The following is a 27,341-nucleotide window of genomic DNA, read 5'->3' on the forward strand; positions in this document are numbered from 1 at the left end:
AAGAGTCAAGAAAAACTAACTCTAAGTGTGATGTGTATAGAATACCTTTGATGACCAACTTCAGGGATTTTTTAGACTAAATAATCCATTATTATTAATTTTTCCTCAGAAGTGATTTTTGTAAAAAATAATGTATCTGAATATTGTCTTGACTTCATAGCACCTATTTAAGAGATCAAGCTATTAGAAGTAGGTAATCTAGTAATTGTTTTTATGATTTGCCAAGTACAAAGCTGCTCTCATTCCTGTCCTTACAGTTTAGGGAAGTGAAGTCTACAGATTTTACTCCAAGTTGCCTGACTTCTCATCTAGCATTTAGGTATTAGATACTAACCCACTACTAAGAATATGCCTTCTTAGAGTTCCTGCTTGCTTTTCTATCTTATAAATTACTATAGGCCCCGTGCATGAATTTGTGCACATTGAAAGGAAATTAATTAGAAGAAATATTTTAATATTGCTATTTGCACTTTCTCTATAATAGAAGTGTCAACCAAATTCACGATAGACAATGACAGATGGAAACACACGTGTGCGATTGGTGCCAGTGAGCGCTTTATATGTATAGATAAACTTGCTTAATTAGACCTACTTTCTGAATTAGCTAAACTTTTTCCAGCCCAGTGAACCACTCCAACTTCTCTTTCAGGTAATTATCCTCAACACAGTAGTAAATATAAACATGAAGCAGATTATTATTGTAGATCATGCAGGGAGAACAAAGGGTAAAATATTTAACTGTAGCAGTGTTTGACTATATTCTGTGCAGTGAGAAAACCTGAAGTCATTTTCAGTTGGGTCAAGTTTCTAAATCTCTGTTTTCCAGCTAATGAAAAGAAAATAGGATTCCACTGAGTCTCCTATCTACCTACTCTAGGACTTCAGTGAGGATCAAATGAGATGAGGCATGGGAAAATGCTTCACAGACATTTGGTCACGGTGTAAAATGTTTCCATCTGGCTATAAAGCAAGTCGTGTTCCTGGGCTGAAGAAACTGCAAGGAGGCTAGTTGTTAGGGAGAGGAAACCAGTGTTGCTACGTGATGTCATTAGCTGGTGCCCACAGCGACCGTTTCTGGGCTGGGCTGGGGTGTGGGCTGCATTTTGCGCCATGGGCTCTGGGAAGCACCAGCTGTGATTTGGTGGGCTGTTGTTCCAGGGTGGTGGCAGGGCCTATGTCCCACTTAGGGGAAGCTGAATGTTGCTTTGTGGGCGCCAGATCCGCGGTGCCGTTTCTCTGTGTGTGTCATGGAAGCTCCTGTGTTGAGTGTCTGCCCCTGGTGGTCAGTGTGCGTCATAGCGACCAGCTGGACAGTCAGACATTTAGCATATTAGCCTTTTATATATATATATATAAATTATGTGAGTGCTTTGGCCTTGATCCCATCCTCCTTTAGCCTTGATCCCTATAGGACAACATGTTTAATCCTAGTTGATTCATTAACAATCTTTTATTAAAATTTTTTATTTATTGATTTTAAAGAGAGGGAGAGGGGGAGAGAGAGAGAGAGATCAATTTGTTGTTCTACTTATTTATGCATTCATTGGTTGATGCTTCTTGTATGTGCCCTGGACTGGGGATCAAACCTGCAACCTTGGTGTATAGGGAAAGCACTCTAACCAACTGAACTGATCAGGACTTTGTTAACTATCTTAATGTTTGGCTGAGACTGGTCTTCTTGAATTTGGTTATTATTTCATCCAATGAAACTGAATTTCCATTTAGAATTGATGAGTTTAAAATATGCCTAGAACTATAATGGAATGTACATAATCATATAAGACAAAGGTTAGTATGCATTGACATAAGTAGTCAGGAAGAGGAAAAATCTTATATGGCATCTTGAAATTAAGTAATATATGTAGATAGTCAAAATTTGATATTAGTTAATTTTTTTAGTCTTAAGTATTACTTTATTTCCAAAAGACAGAGAACATAGTAAGTTAATGAGAGTATAGTGATGTACATCTTTATTTTTAAAATATATTTTATTGATTTTTTACAGAGAGGAGGGGAGAGGGAATAGAGAGTTGAAACATTTTTTTTTCTTTCTTTCTTTTTTTTTCTAAACAGACCCACTCCCTGCTAAGCATGGCCCTGAAGTATGCCTCCTGTCCGCCAAGTCCGTCCGCCTTTTTAAAAAAATATATATTTTTATTGATTTTTTTACAGAGAGGAAGGGAGAGGGATAGAGAGTCAGAAACATCGATGAGAGAGAAACATCGATCAGCTGCCTCCTGCCTCCTGCACACGCCCCACTGGGGATGTGCCCGCAACCAAGGTACATGCCCTTGACCGGAATCGAACCTGGGACCCTTCAGTCTGCAGGCCAACGCTCTATCCACTGAGCCAAACCGGTTAGGGTGTGATGATGTACATCTTTAAATATCTTCTCAATGCTATGGCCCCACTTCCTCTAAAATACAAACAGACAAAAAAAACCCAATAACTTTCTAGAATCTCAACCCCAATTTGCATTTTTCCAGTTAAGATTGAAGTGTGTAATATAATGATTTAAAAAAAAAAACCCACTCATTTCACCTTATATTCCTATCTAATTAAATGTTTGGTAATAACAGTCATATGAAAAAGGTGTGTGGAAGAACATGGAAATCTTTATAAAACTACTCTCAATAAAATAATAATTTGTTTCAATAAGCATCATAGCAGATACCTCATTTTATGTTGGTAGGATAAAATACATAATTTTCTAACTTACTGCAATTGTCACCTCTAAATACTGCTTTTGCCAGAATTGTCTTATCTTTGAAGAATATATAAAAGCTGTTATTTAACCCAGGATGGGCTTAGACTAAATTTTATTTGTTAATTAGAGAAAGATCATCAGCCTCTCTATTTGCTAATTTATAATTGGCAAATGGTTACTGTATTTTATGGGGGGCAATAAGGTTTTGTTCCTTAGCAGTAATAGGCTTTTCATAAATTGAGATCTCTCCCAGTACACCATTTGTTTGGCTGAAAAAACTGGGCTCTGGTTTAAGAAAAGTGAAGTTGGGCCAATCTTTGTTATGGTTATTAAGAAAGAATTCCTGTCCTTCTGTGCTGTGTGTCATGAGCTGGCACTTTGAATATGAAAAGCTGTTTTTTCTCTTTATCCTTCACCATATTCTTTTGTTTCTATGGTATATGTAGAATTCTATTGATATTAGTAACGTGGCTTCTCTCTGACTTGGAGTTCTAATGTACAATACCCCTTATACTCAAATATCCCTGCTCATGTACTCTTCACTCCCATCTTACACTACAACCTCATCTCCCCATGCCATGGTCCTTGCCTTCCCAGTGATCCAAAGCCCGCTCTTTGAGTCTGGTCTTTCTAATAGCCAGCACATCATACAGTTGGCAATGTCCATTTTCATTATGCAATACTAGAGGCCTTCCTTCCCTCCGGCACCCGGGACCCAGGACCCGGGCTTCCCTCCTCCGACCGCCCGCAGGCACCCGGGACCCGGGCTGGCTTCCCCTGGCTTTGTCAGGAAGGACGTCCAGCATGACAGCTGGAAGATGACCATGCTAATTAGCATATTACCCTTTTATTATTATAGATGATAGATCAGAATCTAAACATATTAGTCAATGTAGAGGTAATCAGAGAGAAAGAGGTTTCTAAAGTAGGGAGTTTTCCATTGAGCTAGAAAAAGATCTTTTCAAAGAAAAAATGTTTTGAGTGGTAGGCAAGTTCCTAAATTGGCTACAAAAACAGCTTAGTGGTGGCAAAGCAAGAGCATGGACTTTTGGAGTAAGGAGGAGGAGAAATCATTTCAACTACTTAGTCTATCATTCTTTTTAAAATTACTTTTTTTCTCAGTGTCCCTCAAATGTATGGTTCCCTCATTTGTAAAATGAGGATAATAATTCCCCTCAGATTTGTGAGGCTTGTGTGACAACCTCTATATAACATTATTATAGGGATTTGTTCATGACACTCATGAACAAATTATGAATAAATGAATTAAAGAAACATTAATTTGTTATGCAGTATAGAAAACAAATACATGTAATTTAGGAAAGGTAATATAAAGAAGTTTAGCTGTAGTCCTCATTATATTATTTATTACTAGAGGCATGGTGCATGAATTTGTGCACCAGTGGGGTCCCTCGGCCTGGCCTACAGGATCAGGCCGAAACCAGCTCTCTGACATCCCCTGAGGGGTCCCGGATTACAAGAGGGCGCAAGCCAGGTGGAGGGACCCCACCAGTGCACGATCAGGGCCAGGGAGGAACGCAGGACGTTGACCAGCTGGGGAGGGACCACAGGAGGGCTCCAGGGTGTGTCCAGCCCATCTCGCTCAGTCCCAATTGGCCAGATGCCAGCAGCAAGCTAACCTACTGGTCAGAGTGTCTGCCCCCTGGTGGTCAGTGCACATCATAGCTAGTGGTTGAGCAGCCTTAGCATATCATTAGCATATTACACTTTGATTGGTTGAATGGCCTACTGTAGGACCGGACACTTAGCATATTAGACTTTTATTATATAGGATAATAACATGAAAGCACTTGACCTTGATAGCAATTGGATATTGAAGAAATGAGCTATAGTATGTATAGAGCAACTGCTATCTGTTAACAGTGTTTTATGTGTTCAAGATATTGCAGTGAGAAAATTTCTTATCTTCTTTGAGTTTAAAAACTAGTAGAGAATAAATGAGTTTCCATTAAAATACCCTAAATGAAGCAATCCAAAACATAAGATCATTTCTCAGAGCCATTTCAATTTTGTCTAGGCCTAAACACTGATGGGAATAGAGATAAATAATAAAAAGGAAAGGATGAATAAGAATACTAGCTTATAATATAAAATTTACAAGTGGTAGCTTCCAATTCTGTGAATTACAGAATCTCATAGGGTTTCTAGGGATTACATTTCATCACTTATAGAAATTGCTTAGTTATAAGTAGTGAATATTCCCTTCCTAAAAAAACAAACAAACAACCCCTCCCCCCCCCCCCAACTATTACCTCTTAATATGGCTGGAAGGATTTCAAGAATTCCTATTATTGTTCCATGCCATTTGATATTTTTTCCAATTTATATATAGTATCTTTTAGAGAAATGTTCAATAATTATTTGTATGTTTGAATGCAGGGTTATATATGGGTTATATATAACTTATTATAACCCATTCTACTACTACTAATTCCTAACTGAAGAATGAGTTTTGTACCAAAAAAATGTGTGAGGAACTCTAGGTTTGATGATTTGTAACTCTAAACTAAATGCACAGAAACATTGTTATTTTAGAATCCCAAACTATGCACAAGAAGTTACCTCGTCTCCTACTGAGGCTAAATGCTACTAATATTTAAGGGTAGGGTTAAGCAGTGGGTAGTTTTGAATGCAGATTTCTTCTTGCCTCATTACTTCTCTGCTGGCAAGCCTGATAGTTTTCAATAATTCAATCACATTAATGTGGGACTAATATATTATTGTTCCCTCAACAATTATTTTACTTCAAAGAAAAAACCACACAGTGTATTAAATAATTGAAATCAAAGCTAAAGGGGGTTGTAGATTTTTCCACATTTCCAAAAATCCTATTAATTTTCTATTCTGAAGTTTTGTCTTGTTCGACCCAGCTCTTTTCCAAGAGACATGGAAATGTCTTTTTTTAAAAATATATTTTATTGATTTTTCACAGAGAGGAAGGGAGAGGGATAGAGAGCTAGAAACATCTGATGAGAGAGAAACATCGACCAGCTGCCTCCTGCACACCCGCCACCGGGGATGTGCCCGCAACCAATGTACATGCCCTTGACCAGAATCGAACCCGGGACCTTTCAGTCTGCAGACCGACGCTCTATCCACTGAGCCAAACCGGTTTCGGCATCCATGTCTCTTCCTTTTAAAGCTTAGAGATGAAGTCTGTCCCACACATCAATTCATAGCCTCCAAGAAAGAAATTATTTTTGAGTCCCAGTCAGTCTGGTAGGGCGCTGAAAGGGAAAATGGGATTTGCTACAGTTCAATCTCCTATATACTGAGTGGCCAGATTATTATGATCTCTGAACGCATAATAATCTGGCCACTCAGTATATATATATATTAGAGGCCCAGTGCATGAATTTGTGCATGGGTGGGGTCCATCTAGCCTGGCCAGGGGGAGGGGACATGGGCGGTTGGCTGCCCTGCCTGCTGGTCGAACTCCTGGTCGAGGGGACAATTTGCATATTAGCCTTTTATTATATAGGATATACACTGAGTGGCCAGATTATTGTGCATTCAGAGATCATAATCTGGCCACTCAGTGTATAGGTAGCCTAGTTAAAGATTCAGGCAACAGATCTTTCCTGTGAGTAAACTAAATAGAAATTACTTTACTTGGCTTATCAAATAACTAGCTAACAATTGTGCAAGATAAACAATTGTAATTAAGAAGGATGAGGTGCTTCAGGAGGAAGAGCTTGCATACCTAGAGAGTCTAGAGGGGGAGTAAGTGGTGGAGGTGGGGGGGAAGCTAGGACAAGAAGCAGAAGAGGAAGTAGATTAATGTTGTCTAGCACATTTGATAACTTTTTTTAGTCTTGGTAGTTTTGGTCAGAAGTGCCACTGAAAGCTGTTTGCTCTGCAAACCTATGCCTCATACAGCATAATTCCTTAGGAGCTGAAAGGTATTATAAATACCAAGGTACTGCAAGTTTGGTTTCACAATTTGGCATATGATTTATATACTGATTTAAATTGTTCAGTTTGGTGGCGGAGATGTATAAAAGTCTTGGAGTTCATTATTTGTATCTGATATCTGGATGATACTAGATGCTTTTTTAATCTAATCAATTATTATGAGCTATATTTATAGTTATCCTATAATTAGAACCACCCTTTTGATTTACAGATGAAGAAACTGAAGCTTAGGAAGAGGATCAATAACTTTCCCAAGGCTACATAGATTTGAAATTAAGTCTATTTATAAGCTTTAAAGTTAATTATCTCAAATGGGATATTAAGCCTATGTTTTTTCACAGATTTTTTTTCTCCCTAATTAGTTGGTTATTGATCTCAAATCTTATAGAAAAGTTGGGTTATATCCTGGCTTTGACTGCCCAATTCAATTAAACATGCCATTTGAGTTCTTTTTTTAAAAAAATATTTTTTTATTGATTTCAGAGAGGAAGGGAGAGAGAGATAGAAACATTAATGATGAGAGAGAAGCATTGATTAGCTGCCTCCTGCACATTGAAGGTGGCCTTCTGGTTCATTGGTTGAACCTCTGACCACTGAGCCACACTTGTAGGGCTATCTGAATTCTTTAGACTGGTTTTGACCATGAATGAGGGCTGAGCCACAGGGTCACCAAGACCTTTCTAACCCTCAACTCCTAAAATCCCTATATTTTGTAGATTGTTTGAGCCTAGCTCACTTATTCACTTTCCTAAATACAATGCCTTGTATTTGTTGTTAATATATGTATACTTTTTTTACTGATAATATACCACTTACCTCTAATGTGAGTTGACTGTGCAGCTAGTAATTGTAACCATTTATTGCATTTCTTGTATACCAGGAAATATACTAAGTGCATTGCATAGATGATCACAACAGCTCCATAAGGTGTATTTTAAAGTTCCCATTTCATGGAGCAGGAAGCCAAGGCTCAGGTTTTGATTTATCCAAGATCAAGCTATAGAGTGGCAGAATCAGAATTCCAGCCCTTGTATGTTAGACAACAAAGCCATTATTATTATTATTATTATTATTATTATTATTTTAATCCTCACCCAAGGATATTTTTTCCATTGATTTTTAGAGACTAGGATGAAGGAAGGGAGGGAGGGAGGGAGGGAGGGAATAGGGGAGAGAGAGAGGAAGAAGAAGGAGGAGGAGGAGGAGGAGGAGAAGAATTAGAAGAAGAAGAAGAAGAAGAAGAGGAGGAAGAGGAAGAGGAAGAGGAAGAGGAAGAAGAAGAGGAAGAGGAAGAGGAAGAAGAAGAGGAAGAAGAATTGAAGGAGAAGGATGAGAAGAAGGAGGAGGAGGAGGAGGAGGAGGAGGAGGAGGAGGAGGAGGAGGAGGAGAGGGAGAGGAAGAGGAGGAGGAGGAGAGGGAGAGGAAGAGGAAGAGGAAGAGGAGGAAGAAGGGAGGAGGAAGAAGGGAGAAGAAGAAGAAGAAAGCACATTAACATAGATTGGTTGCCTCCCCCCCACCGGGCATGGATAGAACCTGAAACCCAGTTACGTGCCCCAGACTAGGAAACAAACCCGCTACCCTTCGGTGCGGGGGACGACACTCTTACCTACTGAGCACCACCGTCCAGGCCCCCTTGTATGTTTAGTGGAATATTAATGAAACTGCATATATTTCCTAATTCTGGTTTAAGCTTAAATACCATGAATATTGTTTTTCAACCAGTTTTTATCAGATTTTATTAGTTGCTGTCTGATTTTACTAAGTGCTTACTTCTTTCTGCCCGCTTTACCAATGGGGAGAAGTAGAGTGGGAAAGAGGTTAAATGCCTTTTTCAAAGTCCCAGTTTACAGCTAAGAGTAGTAAAAGGATTGAAGCTACTGGCTTTGTGCTTCTGCAGTGCTCCGCAGGTCTCCTTCCGCATCTTCCCCCATCCCCTCAGAGGTCGGTTTTCCCCGCTAAACTACGTTTCCCAGCGTGCCGCGCGCCAGAGAGCGCGGGCTTGACCAGCCCTTCCTTCTTTCTCGCCAATCATCCAGTCGCAGCGTGATGATGCAAATGCGTCGGGCGCTGACGGTGACGGGGTCCTGGCTCGCGACCGCGGCGGCGTGGTTAGCAGCAGCTAAATAGGCGCAACAACGGCGGCGACTGCAGGGACGGCGACGCCGGGGCGGGCGCTGTGCGCAAAGGGGAGTGGTAGGCGGGCGGCGCCGGAGGCTTCAACTGCGGCAGCCACGGCTAGGGCGGCGGAAGAAGAATCCCCATCAGCCGGCGGTCGAGTTAGGCCTAAGCGGCCCGTAGAGCCGCTCGCCCCGTCCTCTGCGGGGGATCTCCATAGAGACCGTGACACATACAGAGGAGGGGGCCTGCGAGTGCCTACCGGACCGGAGCCAGCTACTCGGCCTCTGTCGCCGCCGCCGCCTTCCCTGCTGCCCGCGCTCATTTTCTCTCCACTCTGCTCGCCGCCTCGCGTTTCCTGGTGTGCCTGTACCCTCCAGTGTGGGCCGCGGGGACGGACTTGTGGGCTGGGGGTGGGCGGGGGGAGGCTCTAAGGCGGCCGCCTCTGCCTCTCCCGCCCCCTTACCCGCCCCGGAGCGGGAAGCAGCGGAGGCTCCGCCATGGCCTCAGAAGCCGGAGGAATAGGAGGGGGCGGCGGCGGCAAGATCCGGACGCGGCGTTGCCACCAGGGGCCAATTAAGCCTTACCAGCAGGGGCGACCCAAGCACCAGGTACGGGACTCCCGACTCCCTAGTGGTTTTGCGGGTCGGAAACTTGGCCGGAGGGAACAGGCGGTGAGGGGCCCCGGCGCCCCACGTGGGGAGGACCGGAGGGCCCGAGGAAAGGCCCGGGCGAGGCAGCGGCAGCGGCAGCTCAGGCCGCTGGGGCAGCGACGGGAAGTGGGCTGAGACGGGCCGAACCTTGCCGCGCACACGTGTGGTCAGGGCCGCCTCTTCCCAACCCTTCGGGGCAGGGGCTTCCCCAGCCGGCGCATGGCGGGAACAGAAATTCTAGGCCTACGGGGTGCGCGCTTCTTTCGGTTTTGGCGGGGACGGGAGTTGGAGGGTATTACTCACGTCCTCTCGAGGGAGAAAGGAAGAAGATGTGGCTGGAGGCCCCTACGCGAGTTGTTTTCTCGTCTCCTGCGTCTCAGTGTTTGTGGGGAGGGAGCTGCCCCGAGGACATTTGTCTCCGGGGAGCTGGGGACTTGCGGGGGCGCCGTTACTCAGAAAGTGGGCTAACCTAGACTCAACCTAGTAATGAGTTCTTTCTCTCCCCTGCGCTTGTACCCTCCCCAATCTAAGAGCATTGGTTTGGATTTTTTTTTTTTTTCTTAACCGGGATACAGTTACCTTGGCACTGGGGCACTTTGAAAGTCCCTCTCTACCCTTAACGTCTTTTATCTGCGGTGAGGTTTCTTCCCTCCCCCTATCTGTCCCCGACCCCATCTGTTCCCCACCCCCTATTATTTTGGAGTTAAAATTGGCCATTATGCGTAGTTGACCAGGATGCCACTTCTGATCTCATGCACAAAATATTTTAATATTACAGGGTGTATTCCAGAACTTTTGACATTCAGGAATGTTAGTGGTGTTATATTATTTAACCACCTTGTGTGCTCTGGGGTGTTTGAAATTATGAAAAGGAATGTATCCTAATTGTAAATGAGGTATTTGATTCTGAGAAAATTTCATTTTTAAATGTTACTTGTTTGTTATGGGGATTGAGTAGGAAAATGCTAACTTATTTTAGTAAAAATCATTTATAAAACTCAGTGATACCAAGGTGGGAAGTGTGTGTTTTAAACTTGTTGAAAAACAAAAATATATCAGAAGAGTCTGATAACTTGTTGCATACTCTTAAAGGTAGACTTCCTAGATTGCTTTATGCTGGGTGATGATGAATATTGAACACTTTAATGTTTGCTGGTGGTGTTAAATTGTATCATTAAAAAACAATTTTAAAAGTAAAGGCTTGAAGGAAATTTTTAATAGCAAAAATTGTGGTTTATAATATTCGGTAGTTTTCTACTAATGGTTATAAGTCTAAGCATTAGTATTATTCCCACCAGTTTTTCCCCAGATATATAAAGAAAGTGTTTGGTATTCAGATTTCTTTGTGAGAACAGGGGTACATGCAGGCAGATTTAAGATTAGAATTCAGGTCACAAGCCTGGCCATTTAACCTAATCCTTTTGTAGAATGGAAGTTAGACACATGCTTTCTGTTTCCCCTGAAGAATAAATGTCTCTGAGTACTTTCTTAGATCTCCTTAAAAGAAAGTTAGTACATAAAAAATGAAATGTTTTAAATACAGATCATTGTCTGCAGAGTTTAAAAAGGAGCTAATATATATTCCAGGTGGCAAAAGTTATAATCATAGCTTATTTTTAAATGTACATAGATTAAAGTCTAAATTTGGATAAATGATGCCTTAACAGCATAACACCTATCATCCAATCTGTCTTAGAGCTGATATAATTTTAGGTTGTGTAGTTTGTTTTAGAGCTTGATTACTTATCATTTCCCAATCTAAAATACTTTTAGCTTCTTGCCTCAGCCATTTAATTGAAAAAGAAAATACATTTTTAGCTTTTGAATTGGTATTAAAGATGTTTGGGGATTTGTTGATCAACATTGTAGGTGTTACTTAATATTGTCCAAAACTACCAAAGAAAAGTCTCCAGGAATATCCAAAATAATAAAATAAGGTGTTTGTTTACTCCTTACTGGAACTTTTATGGACTTGCTGTCTACTATCCTAGGCTGTCACCTCTGTGTTTTGCAGCAGCTGCTGAGTCATCATGAGCACCAAGCAACTTCATGACATGGCATGTTTTATACTAATGTTATTTGATTAAGTGTCCAAGGGTTTCGAGCAAAAATGACATTTTTGGTTACATAGTAGAGGGTTGGACTAAGAATGAGAGCTCTGGCACTGCTAGTTAATGGATGTTTGCCATTGCCTGTCAGGCCAACTGGCTTGTGCAGTCACGCAGTACCTGGGACTTTTGCATGTGTTCAACTGACTTGTAATTTCCTGTTTTGACTTTTCTGGGTTAACTCTGCTGAAATATATCTAAAGCTTGCATTTTTATTTTTAACTTCTCTTTAAAATGCCGTCTTGCTTGAAGTTGTGGAGACAGAAATCCATTGTCTTACTTAACTAACTGAAGTGTAGTAAGAATTGTAGAATCATAAATGAAGAACATCCCTCGAATAATGTAAGTTGATCATTTTCACTCGCCTTCTCGGCCTACTCCCTAATTTTTAGCCCATATGCATTTAGGAAATGGTGTCATTTTTCTAGTTGGGAGTGAACAGGTCACTAAAGAGGATATGGTTAGTTCTTGTCACCTGTTCAGTCTCCTTTCCAATTTCCTTTTTATGCAGATTGTCAGGTCCAGAAAGTGAGCTCTGGAAGGTCAAGCTGCTTTTCTTAATAACCACCACAAAACTCTTAAGCCCATTGGCAAACCAGAACCTTGCCTCTGGAAGAATCTACTGCCACCTCCTGGTGAGAGGGAACTACTTATTTTTGCCCTTTTGGGGGGTGTGCTTCAGAGGTTTTGTCTTCTGGTTTGTAGCTAAGGGAATCAATCCACTTATTGTATCTTCCTACTAGAGGCCCAGTGCACGAAAGTGCACTGGTAGGAACTTAATGGCTGCTGGCCAGGTACTCCCTCCCTTCCCCCGGCCGGCCCCGCCCCCTGGTCGAACTCCCTGACGAACTCCAATTTTGCGTACTACGCTTTTATTATATAGGAGGATATGTGGTGTTTGTCTAACAAGTCACTTCGTGCATTTAGCTATTTCAGAAAGAGGGGGAGGAAACCCCTTTAAGTAGCTTTGATCAGGAGTCTGGGCAAACTTTCTGTAAAGAACTAGATAGTATTTTAGGTTTGTTGCTGCAAGTTATTTGTTTTGTTTTTTTATAACTCTTTAAAAATGTAAATACCATTCTTAGCCTGGGGACTGTATAAAAACAGACCAAGAGCTGAATTTGGCCTACAGACCATAGTTTGCCTAACCCGGCTTTATATGATAACTAGGGGCCTGGTGCACAAAATTCGTGCATGGGTCGGGGGCGTCCCCTCAGCCCAGCCTGCACCCTCTCCAATCCGGGACCACTGGCTTCTAACTGCTCACCTGCCTGATTTCCCCTAACTGCCCCCCCTGCCAGCTTGGTCACCCCCAACTGCCCCCCCTGCCAGCTTGGTCACCCCCAACTGCTTTCCCCTGCCGGCCTGGTTGCCCCCAACTGCCCCCATTCCAGCCTGGTTGCCCCTAACTGCCCTACTCCCCCGGCAGCCTGGTCACGCCTTACTGTCCCCCCTGCTGGCCTGGTCGCTCCCAACTGCCCCCCTCTGTTGTCCTGGTCGCCCCTAACTGCCCCCCCCCCCACCGGCCTGGTTGCCCCTTACTGCCCCCCCTCCCCTGCTGACCTGGTTGCCCCCAACTGCCCCCCTCTGCCAGTCTGGTCGCCTCCAACTGCCCCCCTCTGCCAGTCTGATCGCCCCCAACTTCCCCCCTCTGCTGGCCTGGTCGCCCCTTACTGCCCCGCCCCCCTGCCGGTCTGGTCTTCCTCAACTGCCCCCCTTGCCAGTCTGGTCGCCCCCAACTGCCCCCCTCTGCCAGCCTGGTCACCCCTAACTGCCCCCCTCACCCCTGCCGGCCTGGTTGCCCCTCACTGCCCCCCTGCTGGCCTTGTCGCCGCACGCAGCCTGCTGTTCAGTCGTTTGGTGGTCCTTTACTAACCCCCCTGCCGGCTTGGTCACCCCACACAGCCTGCTGTTTGGTCGTCAGTCCGGTTGTTTTGGTCGTGGCACCCCCTGGCTTTTTATATATTAGGATGTATTTGTTGGTTTGTTTTGGTACCTTCCACATGATACTTTGTTCCAAATAAGTATGTTCTGCTTGGTATCTGTAGGCTAAAGCATGTTCTTAGTTTTGAAAAGGAGGGATATTTATTTATTTATTATTTATTACTTTTTTAAATCCTCACCTGAGGATATTTTACCATTGATTTTTAGAGAGAGTGGAAGAGAGAGGGAAGACAGAAATAATGATGTGAGAGAAATACATAGATTGGTTGCCTCCTGTATGAACGCAGACCGGGGCCCTGGCAGAGGAGGAACGTACAACCACGGTACATGCCCTTGAGCGGAATTGAACCTGGGACCATTTGGTCTGCAGGCTGTCGCTCTATCCACTGAGCCAAACTGGCTAGGGTGAAAAGGAGGGATATTTAGAGATTGAATACCTAACTCATTCCTGAAGTTACTAAGTAATTTTGATTTTGATTTTATCTTTATTTTCTTTATCCCAGATACTTAATTCTCTATTCAGGGAAATAATAGAAATGGAAACAGTTGATCAGGGAAAAGTGCTATAATGGAGTCAGAGCATTTGGGTTGGGTCCATGTTCTGTTAGGACTTGGAATAAACTTGTACATAAATACAAGTTATTTAAGTTCTTTGTGCTTAATTTACTCGTCTATAAAGTGGAAATTGTTGTGAGGGTTAAATGAGATAAGTAAAGCTCTTTGACCAGAACTTGGCATATAAAGTAAGGACTCATTTGAAATTGTTGTGATTAAATAGAACCTTTTGGTTTATTTTATTTTATTTAAAAAATATATCTTTATTGATTTCAGAGGAAGGGAGAGGGAAAGAAGAGATAGAAACATCAATGATGAGAGAAAATCATCGATTGGCTGCCTCCTGCACACCCCGTACTGGGGACTGAGCCCGCAACCCAGGTCTGTGCCCTTGACCAGAATCGAACCTAGCACACTTCAGTCTGAAGGCCAACGCTCTATCCACTGAGCCAAACTGGCTAGGGCTATTTGATTTATTTTTGTTAACCCTCACCCAAGGATATTTAGAGAGAGTGAAAGGGAGGAAATGGGGAGGGAGGAGAGAGAAAGAAAGATCCATGTGAGAGAGACACATGGATCAGTTGCCTCCCAAACTCACCCCAACTGACCACTGGGGCCTGGATTGAACTCAGGTACTTGCCCCTAACTGGGAATGGAATCCTCAACCTTTCCATGCAAGGGCTGATGCTCTAACCACTGAGTACACGAGCCAGGGCATAACTTTTTGATTTAAATGTTTTAATTGTTTCTGAATTTTGCTGCCTATTTGTAAAGGTTTTTTTTTTTTCTTTGTGCTCAAGGTCAATCTTTTATAGGCTCATATTGGATTTAAGGACTGGTTTGTTGAGTGATGAGGCCAAACCATGAACTAACTATTACTACTCTCTTAAGTACTTTTAAAATGTTTTCCTTATAGAAATGCCAGTCATGCCCTAACTGGTTTGGCTCAGTGGATAGAGCATTGGCCTTCGGACTGAGGGGTCCCAGGTTCGATTCCGGTCAAGGGCATGTACCTTGGTTTCGGGCACATCCCCAGTAAGGTGTGTGCAGGAGGCAGCTGATCGATGTTTCTCTCTCATCGATGTTTCTAACTCTATCCCTCTCCCCTCCTCTCTGTAAAAAATCAATAAAATATATTAATAAAATAAAAAAAGGAAATGGCAGTCATTTAAGTGTATAGGAAAATAAATTCAGATATTAAATTGTTTCAAGCAGTTGTGATGAGAGGCTCTTATGTGTGATATTGTATCAGTTTACTTACTAATTTTTCTAATAAGATAAATGACCATAAAGCCCACATGTTATCTCCATTTTCTGGAAAGTCTCCTGAGGAGGCAGTTATCTATTAGTTTGAGGTAAAATGAACACTTTGATCTGGTTTGGCTCAGTGGATAGAGCGTCACTAATTAAAACGTTTTCATTAGATACAGCATATTGGTAAGATGTAATGATCATGGCTGTAATATATTTTAAAAAGATTCTTCTGTTTTGGGAAGCACATATACAAGTAAAGTTTTGCTGCCAGATACAATTTACTGTGTTTACTGTCAGAAACAGGATAGTACAATGCCTTTTCTGTCTAGATATTTCAGTTTATCAGTTTGTTAGATTTCACTTACCTTTTTCATTGTGTGATTTAAGAAATAAAATCTTATAGATTGTGTAAGAAAAGTGGCAATATCTTATAGGCAACTGTGAGTGAATTAAACTAAACTGCATTAGCTTTTTATTGGGTCTCCTATATTGCTGGCTTGAAGGTCCTTTTAGGGATACCTTTTCTTATCGTTGTTTGATTACTGTTAATTTTCAATACCACCTCTATAATATGGATAACTAAAAATAAGAGTAAGCCAGGTCATGTTTCTCTTTACTGCAGTAGTGACAGAGTTTTGAAGGAATTGGAAATGTGTAGCCAATTTTAGTTTTTAACTTTTTAGCCAGAATAATTTTATGCTCATGTTTTTTTGACTTGATCTCTTTTTTTTTTTTAATATATTTTATTGATTTTTTACAGAGAGGAAGGGAGAGGGATAGAGAGTTAGAAACATCGATGAGAGAGAAACATCTATCAGGCGCCTCCCGCACACCTCCCACTGGGGATGTGCCCGCAACCAAGGCACACGCCCCCGACCGGAATCGAACCTGGGACCCTTTAGTCCGCAGGCCGACGCTCTATCCACTGAGCCAAACCGGTTTCGGCTTGACCTGATCTCTTGAAGTTTAGAAGACAAATGAAAAGTTTGGATTTCAAGTGGCTAGAATGATTTGGACTAGTTTACAACAATTAATGGTTTAGATTGGTAGGTTAAATTCAGATCATTATAACTGCATTAGAATTTAAATACTTGATTACTTTAGAATGGCACCTATGTCTTTGTTATTTAGTGTTTTTATAATTAGTGTCGTGAAGTCTTGGGTTCTTAGCTCTAGTTCTTCACTTGGGCTTGGACAGAGCAAGGAGGAACACTGATTGGACAGATTATTTCTTTCTCTCTCTCTCTCTCTCTCTCTCTATATATACACACACACACACACACACACACACACACACACACACACACACATATATATATTAGAGGCCCAGTGCACGAAATTCGTGCACGGGGGATGGGGTGGTGTCCCTCAGCCCAGCCTGCACCTTCTCCAATCTGGAACCCCTCGAGGGATGTTTGACTGCACGTTCACATGGATTGGGCCATGGGGGTGTGGCCAGCCTGGGTGAGGGGCTGATGGCTGTTTGCAGGGTGGCCACACCCCCTTCAGGGTGGGGGTCCCCACTGGGGTGTCTAGCCAGCCTGAGTGAGGGGCTGAGGGCCGTTTTCAGGCTGGCCACACCCACCGGTGACCCAAGCTCCCAGCCCCTCCTTTTTCTTTTTCTTTTTCTTTTTTAGTGCCTCCTTGAGCCTAGGCCAGTGCCAGCTGGAAGCAAGTATCTGGCATTTATTTATCTTCTATAATTGAAACTTTGTAGCCTTGAGCAGAGTCCATGGCTGGCCAGGGCGGGTGGGCGGGAAGCTTGGCTTCCTCCATCACCGGGGGCAACCCAAGCCTCCTGCTCACTCCAGCTCTGTAGCTGCCACCATCTTTGTTGGGTTAATTTGCATACCCACTCCTGATTGGCTGGTGGGTGTAGCAGAGGTATGGTCAATTTGCATATTTCTCTTTTATTAGTGTAGATATGAAAGCCTAAGCGACCATCCGACTGTTCTACTGGTAGCTATGCCACATAATGACCACCAGGTGGCAGATACTCAATGCACAGGCATGGAAACATGGAACATACCAATGAATCTCAGGGGGGAGGGGGATAGGAGGGAGGGTGGGAAGAGATTAACCAAAGATCTTATATGCATACTAGAGGCCCAGTGCATGGATTTGTGCATTGGTTGGGTCCCTCGGCCTGGCCTGCGGGGATTGGGCCAAAACCTGCAGTCCGACATCCCCCGAGGGGTCCTGGATTGTGAGAGGGCGCAGGCCAGGCCAAAGGACCGAACCAGGCCTCAAGTATATATATAAAAGCCTAAGCGACCGTCCGTCTGGTAGCTGTGACGCGCACTGACCACCAGGCGGCAGACGCTCAACACAGGAGCTGCTGAGCTGCGGTGACTTGGCAGCTGTGGTTCTCGGGTGATGCACCTGGAACAAGAGAGGAGGGAACCCAATTCCAGGGTGTGTCACCCGGGGGATGTTGGAGAGCCAGTTTTGGCCCGATCCCCGCAGGCTAGGCTGAGGAACCCCACCTGAGCACGAATCTGTGCACTGGGCCTCTAGTATGAAATAAGACTTTTAAAAAGTTTGGAAAAGAGAGCCTGGTGGCATGGGAGTTCAGTGGGTAAGGGGAATGTACACTGAAACCTGGAAGAGAACTAAGTCAGTTACAGGCCTCTACAAAATAAAGTTATCTGAAAGAGCAGACAGAAATCAGAACAGCTGTGTGCTCTGGTGGACTGGAGCTCTAGAACCTGAAAACTGAAGATGGATTGTATTTGATATTTACAGTTAGAGATCCAGTGAAGTTATTTGAGAAAGGATATTCTATAATCTGGATACTACTATTTAATAGAGGATCATGTGAAGGAAAGAGTTGAAAAAAATACCTTTTTCATTACAAATGAGTTCTGAGTCAGGATTGCAGAAGAGGAAGAGCCTTTCCCCTTCTCACCCTTCTTTCATTAATCCTTTGACTCAGGTTAAATGTAATTTGAAAAGCTAATATATTCACAGTCCTTATACATTGAATATATTTAACCCTTTGCACTCGCTTGCTTTTTTCTCCGATTCCTTTATTCTAATGCTAACCGTGTTGAGTCACACTCGACATCCGAGTGCAAAAGGTCAAGATGCGTGTTGTATTGAATTGAATTTATTTCTGATCCCAAATTGAGTGCTTTTTATAAATCTCAGTGGCATTTTTAATGTGTTGTGCCACATGCAGAACCCTTAGTTCTTGGAGAGAAAACACCCAATCAGTTTACCAGCCCAAGTTTAAACATTCACTCCTTTATCCTTGAATTCAACTTCATTAGTTATGATTATCTAGTGTAGACTTTGCTTTAGAATTATAAGGAGTATTTTTAAGATTTTAATGCACCATTTATTTTGTTGGTTTTTCTAAGACCTTCATTAATTTTGCTTTAGTTACTTTTCTGCTTCTCTTTTATTTAGTTGGCTTTGTGTTATTTGTCATTCCAGAGGATGGTTCAATTTTCCTGTGCTCTTGGATAGCTTCACTTTTTTTTGAGGAAGGGTTATTAGTGTAGCAATAAAAATAATATTTGCTTAAGGTGAAACTATTACACCAAGCAAATGTATTATTTTTAAATTCTAGAATTACTGATGTCCTTTTTAGAATAGAGATGCATTGTTTAGAAACTTGTCATGGAATATTCATATGTGGGAATAAGAGGGTGGTTGAGTAGTGCAGTTGTAGATAAATTAAAACCATGTACCAACTGATCTGTGCCTTGTGCATACCTGGTGCCTGCCCTCCCAGAACTGGTGCTCTAGTGGAGGTGATGGACAGACTGGAATTGCCATCCTGTTTGACAGATTGCCATCATGTAGAGTGTACAGGGCACTGTTGGCACATGTAGGAGTGACTGTCCCAGACTTGGAGGAAACGTACATCAAGTTCTAACTTTGTGTTTATCGCTGAAGCCTCTGAAAGTTGGGAGGAAGCTAATCTGGTAAAGCAGGATTGAATATGCAGGCCTTAGTAGACTTTTACTCTATTTTTCCTTCAAGTTTTTGTTTGTTTTAAATATTATAAAGCATTTTTTGTTCAGGTTCTCATAGGAAACTCATTTATCCCATTAAAGACCTGATGCATCTTGTCTTAAGAACTCCTAAAAAGAGAGACTTTTTTTGGTAACAGAGTCAAAGGAACCTTTTCTTCAATAAGAAAACTATTTTTTCCCCCTTTTCTAACTCCCTTCACTCTTTCTCAGTTTTCCATTAGTGGCTGAAGTCTATCGTCAGTACTTCAAAATTCTTTAAAAAATTGACAATCAGGGAAGTAGTTCTCCAAATTTACTTCATAGACAAGGTCCCTTATCTCTTTATACTCTCCTGCCCAGTTCTGTGTGTAACGAGGAGATTTCTTTTTCTTAGCACCTTTAAAATTCTAATATCTGGTAGTTGGTTATTTACTGTAATTGTAAAGTCTTTAACACTGAAAACAATAGTTTCAGAGGTATGACCTTTATGTCTACATTTGGTTTGATTTTCAGAGTAGATATTCATAAAAATTGGTGTAATGTAATTTGATAGATAGTGAGATAATCATGGAAATAGGATGGTCTTTTATGTAAAACTTTGTTGTATAAATCTTATTCTCAGGGTTATGTTTACTATGGCCTTAATTGGTATAATGGTCATTGAGCTTTTAGAGGATTTTAGTACAGTGGTTCTCAAACTTTAATTGGCATAAGAGTCACCTCAGGAGCTTTAGAAAACAAATTTTAACATGCTCAGGTAACACCAAAGCTGCTGGTCTGAAGACTTGTATTTGAGGACCACTGTGTTAGTCTTTTTATAGTGACTACACTAAATATATAAGCTACAGAACTAAAGGTTCCACATAGATTCTCTCTCACACACACGATTAAAGGGGTATTTTGAAGAATAGTTATTTAAAGTTTATTAGATTTTGCATTAATTAAAAAGGTTACTGAAAGCTTGGTCAGCATGTACCAAGGACACTCCTATATTTGAGTCTTTGCACTTTTTGTTCCCTCAGTTTATAATACTTCTCCACTAGAAATTTGCATGTCTCATTCCTCACTTTTTTTCGGTCTTTCCTTAAATAAAATACCTATGCCATTTTGCTTCCCTGCCTTATTTTTGTCCATAGCACCAAATCATCATATTATGTTACATCTATTTACTAGTTTGTTCATTTTCTTCCTAACTTAGGATATAAGTTCTCAGAAGGCAGGAATTTGTTCCTTGCTGTCTTCTCAGTGTTCTGTGGCTGATATAGTATGCAACCAGTAAGTATTGATTGAATGAATTGAATGAAGAAAAGTAGTGTCTGCCTTTACGGCTGTGAGTTAGATAAGATTCTAAACTATTCACCAAAATAAAGCCTCTTTTCTGGCATATTTGTGTACTTTTTGCAGAGATAAAAGTTGGATGTAACTTTTGGGTATAATAGTACTTTTCCAAGTGTGGCACATGTGTTCCTTGCTGATAAAGAAGATGAATCTGACAACATGGACTGACTTTTTAGTTTTCATGTTAATTAGACCAAAAAAATTTTAGCAAGTAGCATAGGAATCCACCAAGAAACAGTTCACTCTAGATGGTGCAAGTGGAGTATCTTTAAGAAAGTCTACTTAGAGATCTGCAGGTGGTTTAAAAGAATAAATACAGGATAGCAGGAGTCACAGAGACTAACAGTAGTAGAAGCTGCTACCATCCCTGGTACTGGAAGGATAAAGGGAAGAAATGGTGTAATGAGTGGAGAAGGAGCCACCTTGCTGGAACTGTAGTTTTGGAGAGGGAGCACAGGAAGAAAGACTTCTCCTTTCTCCCCTCTAATATCTGGTATCCTCTACTATCTCTTGTAGGCCAGTTCTTCCAAAAGCCAGTTTTGTGGGACAGCCTATCAAGAATGGAGTGAGGGAAGGGCAAGTGAAGACCAGCATAGCATCAAGTCTGAATTGATTTTATCGTGTAGGAAAAGCTAAATTTATTAAGAGAAATGAGTAGATAGAAAATCCTATATAATAAAAGCCTAATATGCTAAGTGTCTGACTGCTCATTCTACCTACCGGTTGCTATGATGCGCACTGACAACCAGAGGGCAGATGCTCCTACCGGTAGGTTAGCTTGCAGCTGGGGTTTGGCCGATTGGGCGGACACGCCCTGGAGCCCTCCCGTGGTTCCTCCCTGGCCCTGATAGTGCACCAGTAGGGTCCCTCGGTCTGGCCTGTGCCCCCTTGCAATCTGGGACCCCTCGGGGGGTGTTGGAGAGCCGGTTTCGGCCTGATTCTCGCAGGCCAGGCTGAGGGACCCCACCGGTGCACGAATCTGTGCACCGGGCCTCTAGTCATTAAATAATAGTGCAAGTAAAAAATCATGGCTAGTCTGGGAAACACTGGGGAAATAGTACTACAGACAGTCCTCGGGTTTCGACTCGACATACGTCGTTTTGTGGTCATTTCGTGGTCACATCACCATCTCCCATTTATTAAAAAAAAAAAAGTTCTGTCATCTCAATGTATGTACATATATGCTTTATGGTTTTTTTTTATTACTTATTTACCACAAGTAAAGGTCAGGAATTATTATCTTTCTTTTAAATTTTTTTTACTGTTTCACTTAATTACTGCTGTGTATGTGCTCCATGTGAGTGACGTAGGTGCTTATGTAGGTGGGTTCCGACTTACGGCGAAAATTGCGTTACGTCGCGCCATAGGAACAGATCTCTGATGTAACCCGGGGACCTACTGTATAAGCTGTACTGTATTGTGCAGTCCACTGTATGATTTGTTTTTCTCATTCATTTTAGTATATTTTATTATGATATACAGGGTGGGGCAAAAGTAGGCTTACAGTTCATGTGGAAAAGAATACAATAATTAATAAATAATTATGCAAGAATAAACTTGAGTACTCAAAACTATAAACCTACATTTGCCCCACCCTGTATTTTAAAAATATTTTTATTGATTTCAGAGAGGAAGGGAGAGGGGGAGAGAGAGAGAAACATCAATAATGGGAGAAAATCATTGATTGGCTGCTTCCTGCACTCCCAACACTGGGAATGGAGGCCCATTACCAGGGCATGTGCCCTGACCTGGAATCTGAACCGTGACTCTTGGTTCATAGGTTGACGCTCAACCACTGAGCCATACCAGGCTGGCCCCACCCTGTATTTTAATTGTCTGACTAGTGCTTCACATTGTTTTCCAGGTAACAATCTTACAACTTAAGTATAAATTTTATTAACCTCTAATAGAGGGTCTTTCCCCTAAAATGTATTGTAATTGTTTTAAATGTATCTAATTTCCTGCTCTCTTTAACTAGAAGGGTGATTCTCAAATTTTAGCATACATCCAAATCATTTGGGAATGTTTGCTAAAACAGGTGAGCCCTATCTCCTGACTTTTGTAGGGCTGGGATAGAGCCTGAGATGGTGTTGATCATTGCTGGTAAAGGGACCATTAGTACTAGGGTATACTGAGCTTAATTTAACTTTTCTTGATTACTTAAGGTCACTTACCATACCAATATATACTGAAGTACAGGCATATTTTTTTCTTACAATGGTTCCAGGTCAGTTTTATCGTTGGTATTTCTTTTTACTGTCAAGTTCTTTGTGTTCTTACTCACTGTGATTTTCTTGTTCTAAGTTGCTGTGGGCTGAGATAGATAAATTGGTTAGATTTTAGTTTAGAAAAGAGAAGGTCTCCAAGCAAAGTTCATTAGCTTTAGTGAGTGAGCTTTATTGTCAATTTTGACTGTTTAGTTTTGATTACTGATTATTTTCAACAACATCTTATGCTGCCACAGATAGGATCTTTGGTTAAGTATGATATTAATTTAAGTTCTGTACTTGCCTCAGGTGAGTAGGGATCACAGGAATCTCTAATACTTTTAGTAGCTAAACACCTTAGAGGAAGTCCTCAAAAGGCTTATTTTACTAAATTCTTGCTATAGTGCTTTAGCTAATTTATCATTTCATGTCAAATATGTCTTACATTTTTCAAGTCTTATTTGAATTGTAGCTTGATAGCACTTTCAAGTCTTTTGAAATATGAGGGGGGTAATTAAATATTCAGTATAAGTAATATGTAAAAACAATATTATATGTATTTTTTTTATAAATATTACATTTGGATGTAGGTTTATAATCTGTTTCCAAAGTAATTAATACTATGTAACATTAGCATAGAAAAAGGGAACAGTTATATTTTTAGTAGTGAGTATTCTAGGGCTGCTGGCTTCATGTGTTGCTAGAGAGCTTATATTATCTGTTTAAAATTTCTGTTTGTAGAATACATTGAAAAATAATTACATATTTCCCAGTTGTTCCCTACACTTTTAATCAGTAAGGAAAATACGAGTCAAATGCCTGTATCAGGTGTCTTCCGTCTTTTCTGTTGACAGGATTTTTCAAGGCCTCCTTGTCTTGGGTTTGCTTTCATGGTTGATTTATGTATTCTGCCTTGACTTTATTGCTTTTTGTACCTGCCAACTCATTTTTTCCCTTGCCTGACCTTTTCTCTGAAATTCTACTAATGCTACTTCATGGAGGATATTGTTGCCTAAAATTGGTTATCTCACCCCAGTTTGTTTCTGATAGTTTTTTCCCAATCATTGATCAAATTATCAGTATATGTTTGTTATATTTTATAAATTGCAAAGTGCTTTCACATAATTTTATTGGATTGATATTATAATTCATATCAGGTAATAGCAGGAGGGAGTGTTACTCCTATTTTATCTAGAGTTAATAAAAGTACAGGAAGGTAGTACTCAAACTTCATAGGTCCTGCCAATCCCCACCTATGCTTTTATTCTATCCTAAATATACCATAGTAGTTGTGCTTGTATCTGGGGCAAGTTAATTAACTTCAATGTCCCTTCATCCATAAAGTGGCACTATTAATACCAACTTAAAAAAGTATTGTGAGGATTAAATTGAATAATATGTATAAACTAGAGACCCGATGCACGAAGATTCGTGCAAGAATGGGCCTTCTGCCCCTGGTGGCTGGTGGGTGTCGTGAAGGTACAGTCAATTTGCATCTTACTCTTTTATTAGTGTAGATTGCTTAGAATAGTGCCTAGCACATAGCAAAGCTACACTGAATGTTAATACTGATACACATTTTTTCTCCCTTTAAAAGTTACCATAATAAAATTAATTCAGATTTTCAGGCAATATTTGATATAATGAAATTTTACCATTGAAAAGTATCTTAGATTATTTCTTGAGTTTGTTATGATAGATGAGTTGTCTTATTGCCTGTCTTTTAAAAAAAGTCTCCTAGTTTTTATTTGTCTAAATTTTTGTTCTTTAAAGACTGTGCAGTAAAAGAATTGCTTGAGGAAGCTGTTGACAGTATTATTTATATTGCTTCCTTTAATATGCTGAGATCAAAATGGATGCCTTTTCTCAGATTTTAGTATTTTAGTGCATATCTTATTACTAAATGTAAAACTTATTGCTTATTTAGTGGCCTATTGGAGTTACTTGAAGATTCTAGTATTGACCCATGGTTATATGCATATGGGAAAAAGTAGGAATTTGTCAAATACCATTATTTCAGCATTAGTTCAAGTAACTGAATTTCCAAAACTTTGTTGGAAATATTTGTGTTTTTCTTGGTATGGCTCTTTGTAAATTGGTACCTAAAAGGATAAGTTACTAAAACTGCCTTACATGTTTTTCCCCCAACAGGGCATTCTTAGCAGGGTTACAGAATCTGTTAAGAATATTGTGCCAGGATGGCTACAGAGATACTTCAACAAGAGTGAAGATGTATGCAGCTGCTCAACAGACACCAGAGAGGTACCACAGTGGCCAGAAAATAGAGAAGATGATCATCTGATATATGCTGATGAGGAGAGTGCTAATATTCATGATGGGAGAATCACTCCTGAGCCAACAGTCAGTAATACAGAAGGTAAATAGAACATGAATATTTTTTTTATGAATGATAGGCTTTCATGTCTGTGAAAGCCACAACCCTGCACAGCTAGGGTTCAGGATCTGAAGAAGGGCCATGCACAAATGAATACACTAGACAAGAAATGTGAATTTGGAAATCACAGGGGGCCAGACGGAGACCTCTCTCTAGTGGAAAGGCTTCACTGGGGCCCAGGCCCTGTTAGCTTTTATTCAATTTTAGAATACACATCTTGCCCTTAGGCAGACAATCTTTTTTTTTAAATTTCTTTTTCTTGTTTACAAACCCTTGTGTCGAGGGCTGACTTTCAATAGATCGCAGTGAGGGAGCTGTTCTGCTACGTACGAAACCCCGACCCAGAAGCAGGTCGTCTACGAATGATTTAGCACCAGGTTCCCCACGAATGTGCGTTTCATGAAGGGCGTGGGGGTGGCCCCCTTTCCGGCCACACCCCGTTTCCCAGGACAAAGGGCGGGGACAGCGGGGGACTGGCTATCGGAGGCCAACCGAGGCTCCTTGGAGGCCAACCGAGGCTCTGCCGTATCGTTCCGCCTGGGCGGGATTCTAACTTAGAGGCGTTCAGTCATAATCCCACAGATGGTAGCTTTGCCCCATTGGCTCCTCAGCCGAGCACATACACCAAATATCTGAACCTGCGGTTCCTCTGGTACTAAGCAGGATTACCATGGCAACAACACATCATCAGTTGGGTAAAACTAACCTGTCTCACGACAGTCTAATCCCAGCTCACGTTCCCTTATTAGTGGGTGAACAATCCAGTGCTTGGTGAATTCTGCTTCACAATGATAGGAAGAGCCGACATCGAAGGATCAAAAAGTGACGTCGCTATGAACGCTTGGCTGCCACAAGCCAGTTATCCCTGTGGTAACTTTTCTGACACCTCCTGCTTAAAACCCAAAAGGTCAGAAGGATCGTGAGGCCCTGCTTTCATGGTCTGTATTCGTACTGAAAATCAAGATCAAGCGAGCTTTTGCCCTTCTGCTCCACAGGAGGTTTCTGTCCTCCATGAGCTTGCCTTAGGACCAGACAGACTATCTTAAAGGTCAGTAAATATTAGTAAAGATTTACTTTGAGACTATTAGGTCAGGAAATTGCATGAGCCACCATTGTCTTGACAGAACAATCGGTGCATAGCTTTTAAGCCCTTGCCAAAGCTCAAGGTCCATCAGCCTTCTGGTTTCCCTGTTAGCACTTTCATGATAGTCTAGACAATGGATAGCTTCCAGCACATGTCCTAAATATAAATATTTTTATATTATCTGGCTGTGGTAAATTTGATTGGGTAATACATAATTAATGGAGGAGGGTGATGATCAGGTTTAAATTAGGTATCTTTATTTTTTGTCAGCTTTGTTTATTAAGCTAAGGCTGACATACTGTATCAGCTAAGAGTGCAAGCTCTGATTTAGACTTTGGTTTTGAATTTTCATGCCATCAGTTGTTAGCCATGTGGCTTTGGGCAAGGTAATCTATTTTCTTCTCTGTAACCTCATAAATTCTTTTAAGAATAAATGTGAAGCCCTTAGAATAGGTCCTGGCACTAAGGGAGAACTGTATAAATGTTCACTATTATAATGAAACTAATAATGCCTCCTGCAGCACATGAATTTGGGTATGGTATAACTGCAGTTGGCTCCTGTCCTCTCTGCAGCAAGCTCAACTGGGTCATTTCATTAATCTTACAATTAAGTGACTGCGTTTTAAAGGCTTGAACTCTTTAGGATCCACTTATAGCATTATAGTGGGGTTTACAAATATTAAAATTACCCATGAAAAGAATACGGCATCTTTGGAGATAAGACTCTGTCATTTCACTTTAGATATTTTTTATAGCTTTATTGAGATATAATTTATGTATCATAGAACTAACCCATTTAAAGTGTACAGTCCAGTGGTTTTTGTATGTTCACAGAGTTGTTCAGCCATCACTCTACTCAGTTTGAGAACATTGGATGTCTAGATTTTTTTTCTGCTAGGTGAGTGGAATGAGTTGATGAGGAGAAATCATATAGTCTTTGTCCTTTTGTGACTGGCTTATTTCACTTAGCTTAATGTCTTTAAGGTTCATTCATGTTGTAGTGTTTACCAGAATTTATTTCCTTTTAAAGTCTGATTAATTATACCACATTTATTCATCTGTCACTGACACTTTGATTGTTTC

The 27,341-nt window shown here is 41.2% G+C and overlaps 1 protein-coding gene across 3 annotated transcripts in view; it reads left to right on the forward strand.

Moving 5' to 3' along the window:
• The first annotated feature begins 9,193 nt into the window (after window positions 1-9,193).
• Window positions 9,194-27,341, forward strand: part of NUP153 (nucleoporin 153) — a 68,473-nt gene continuing 50,325 nt past the window's right edge. For 2 of the 3 annotated variants that reach the window (XM_008146084.3, XM_028152377.2), the window contains exons 1-2: window positions 9,194-9,369; window positions 24,931-25,156. In XM_008146084.3, the coding sequence (XP_008144306.2) occupies window positions 9,259-9,369; window positions 24,931-25,156 (337 nt within the window). In that variant the 5' untranslated portion in view covers window positions 9,194-9,258. Of the gene's footprint in view, window positions 9,370-20,485; window positions 20,510-24,930; window positions 25,157-27,341 lie in introns of those variants that run through there. The other variant, XM_054721443.1, reaches the window with a different exon arrangement.

The sequence above is a fragment of the Eptesicus fuscus genome, chromosome 9, assembly GCF_027574615.1.
Source record: "Eptesicus fuscus isolate TK198812 chromosome 9, DD_ASM_mEF_20220401, whole genome shotgun sequence".
Lineage (NCBI taxonomy): Eukaryota > Metazoa > Chordata > Mammalia > Chiroptera > Vespertilionidae > Eptesicus > Eptesicus fuscus.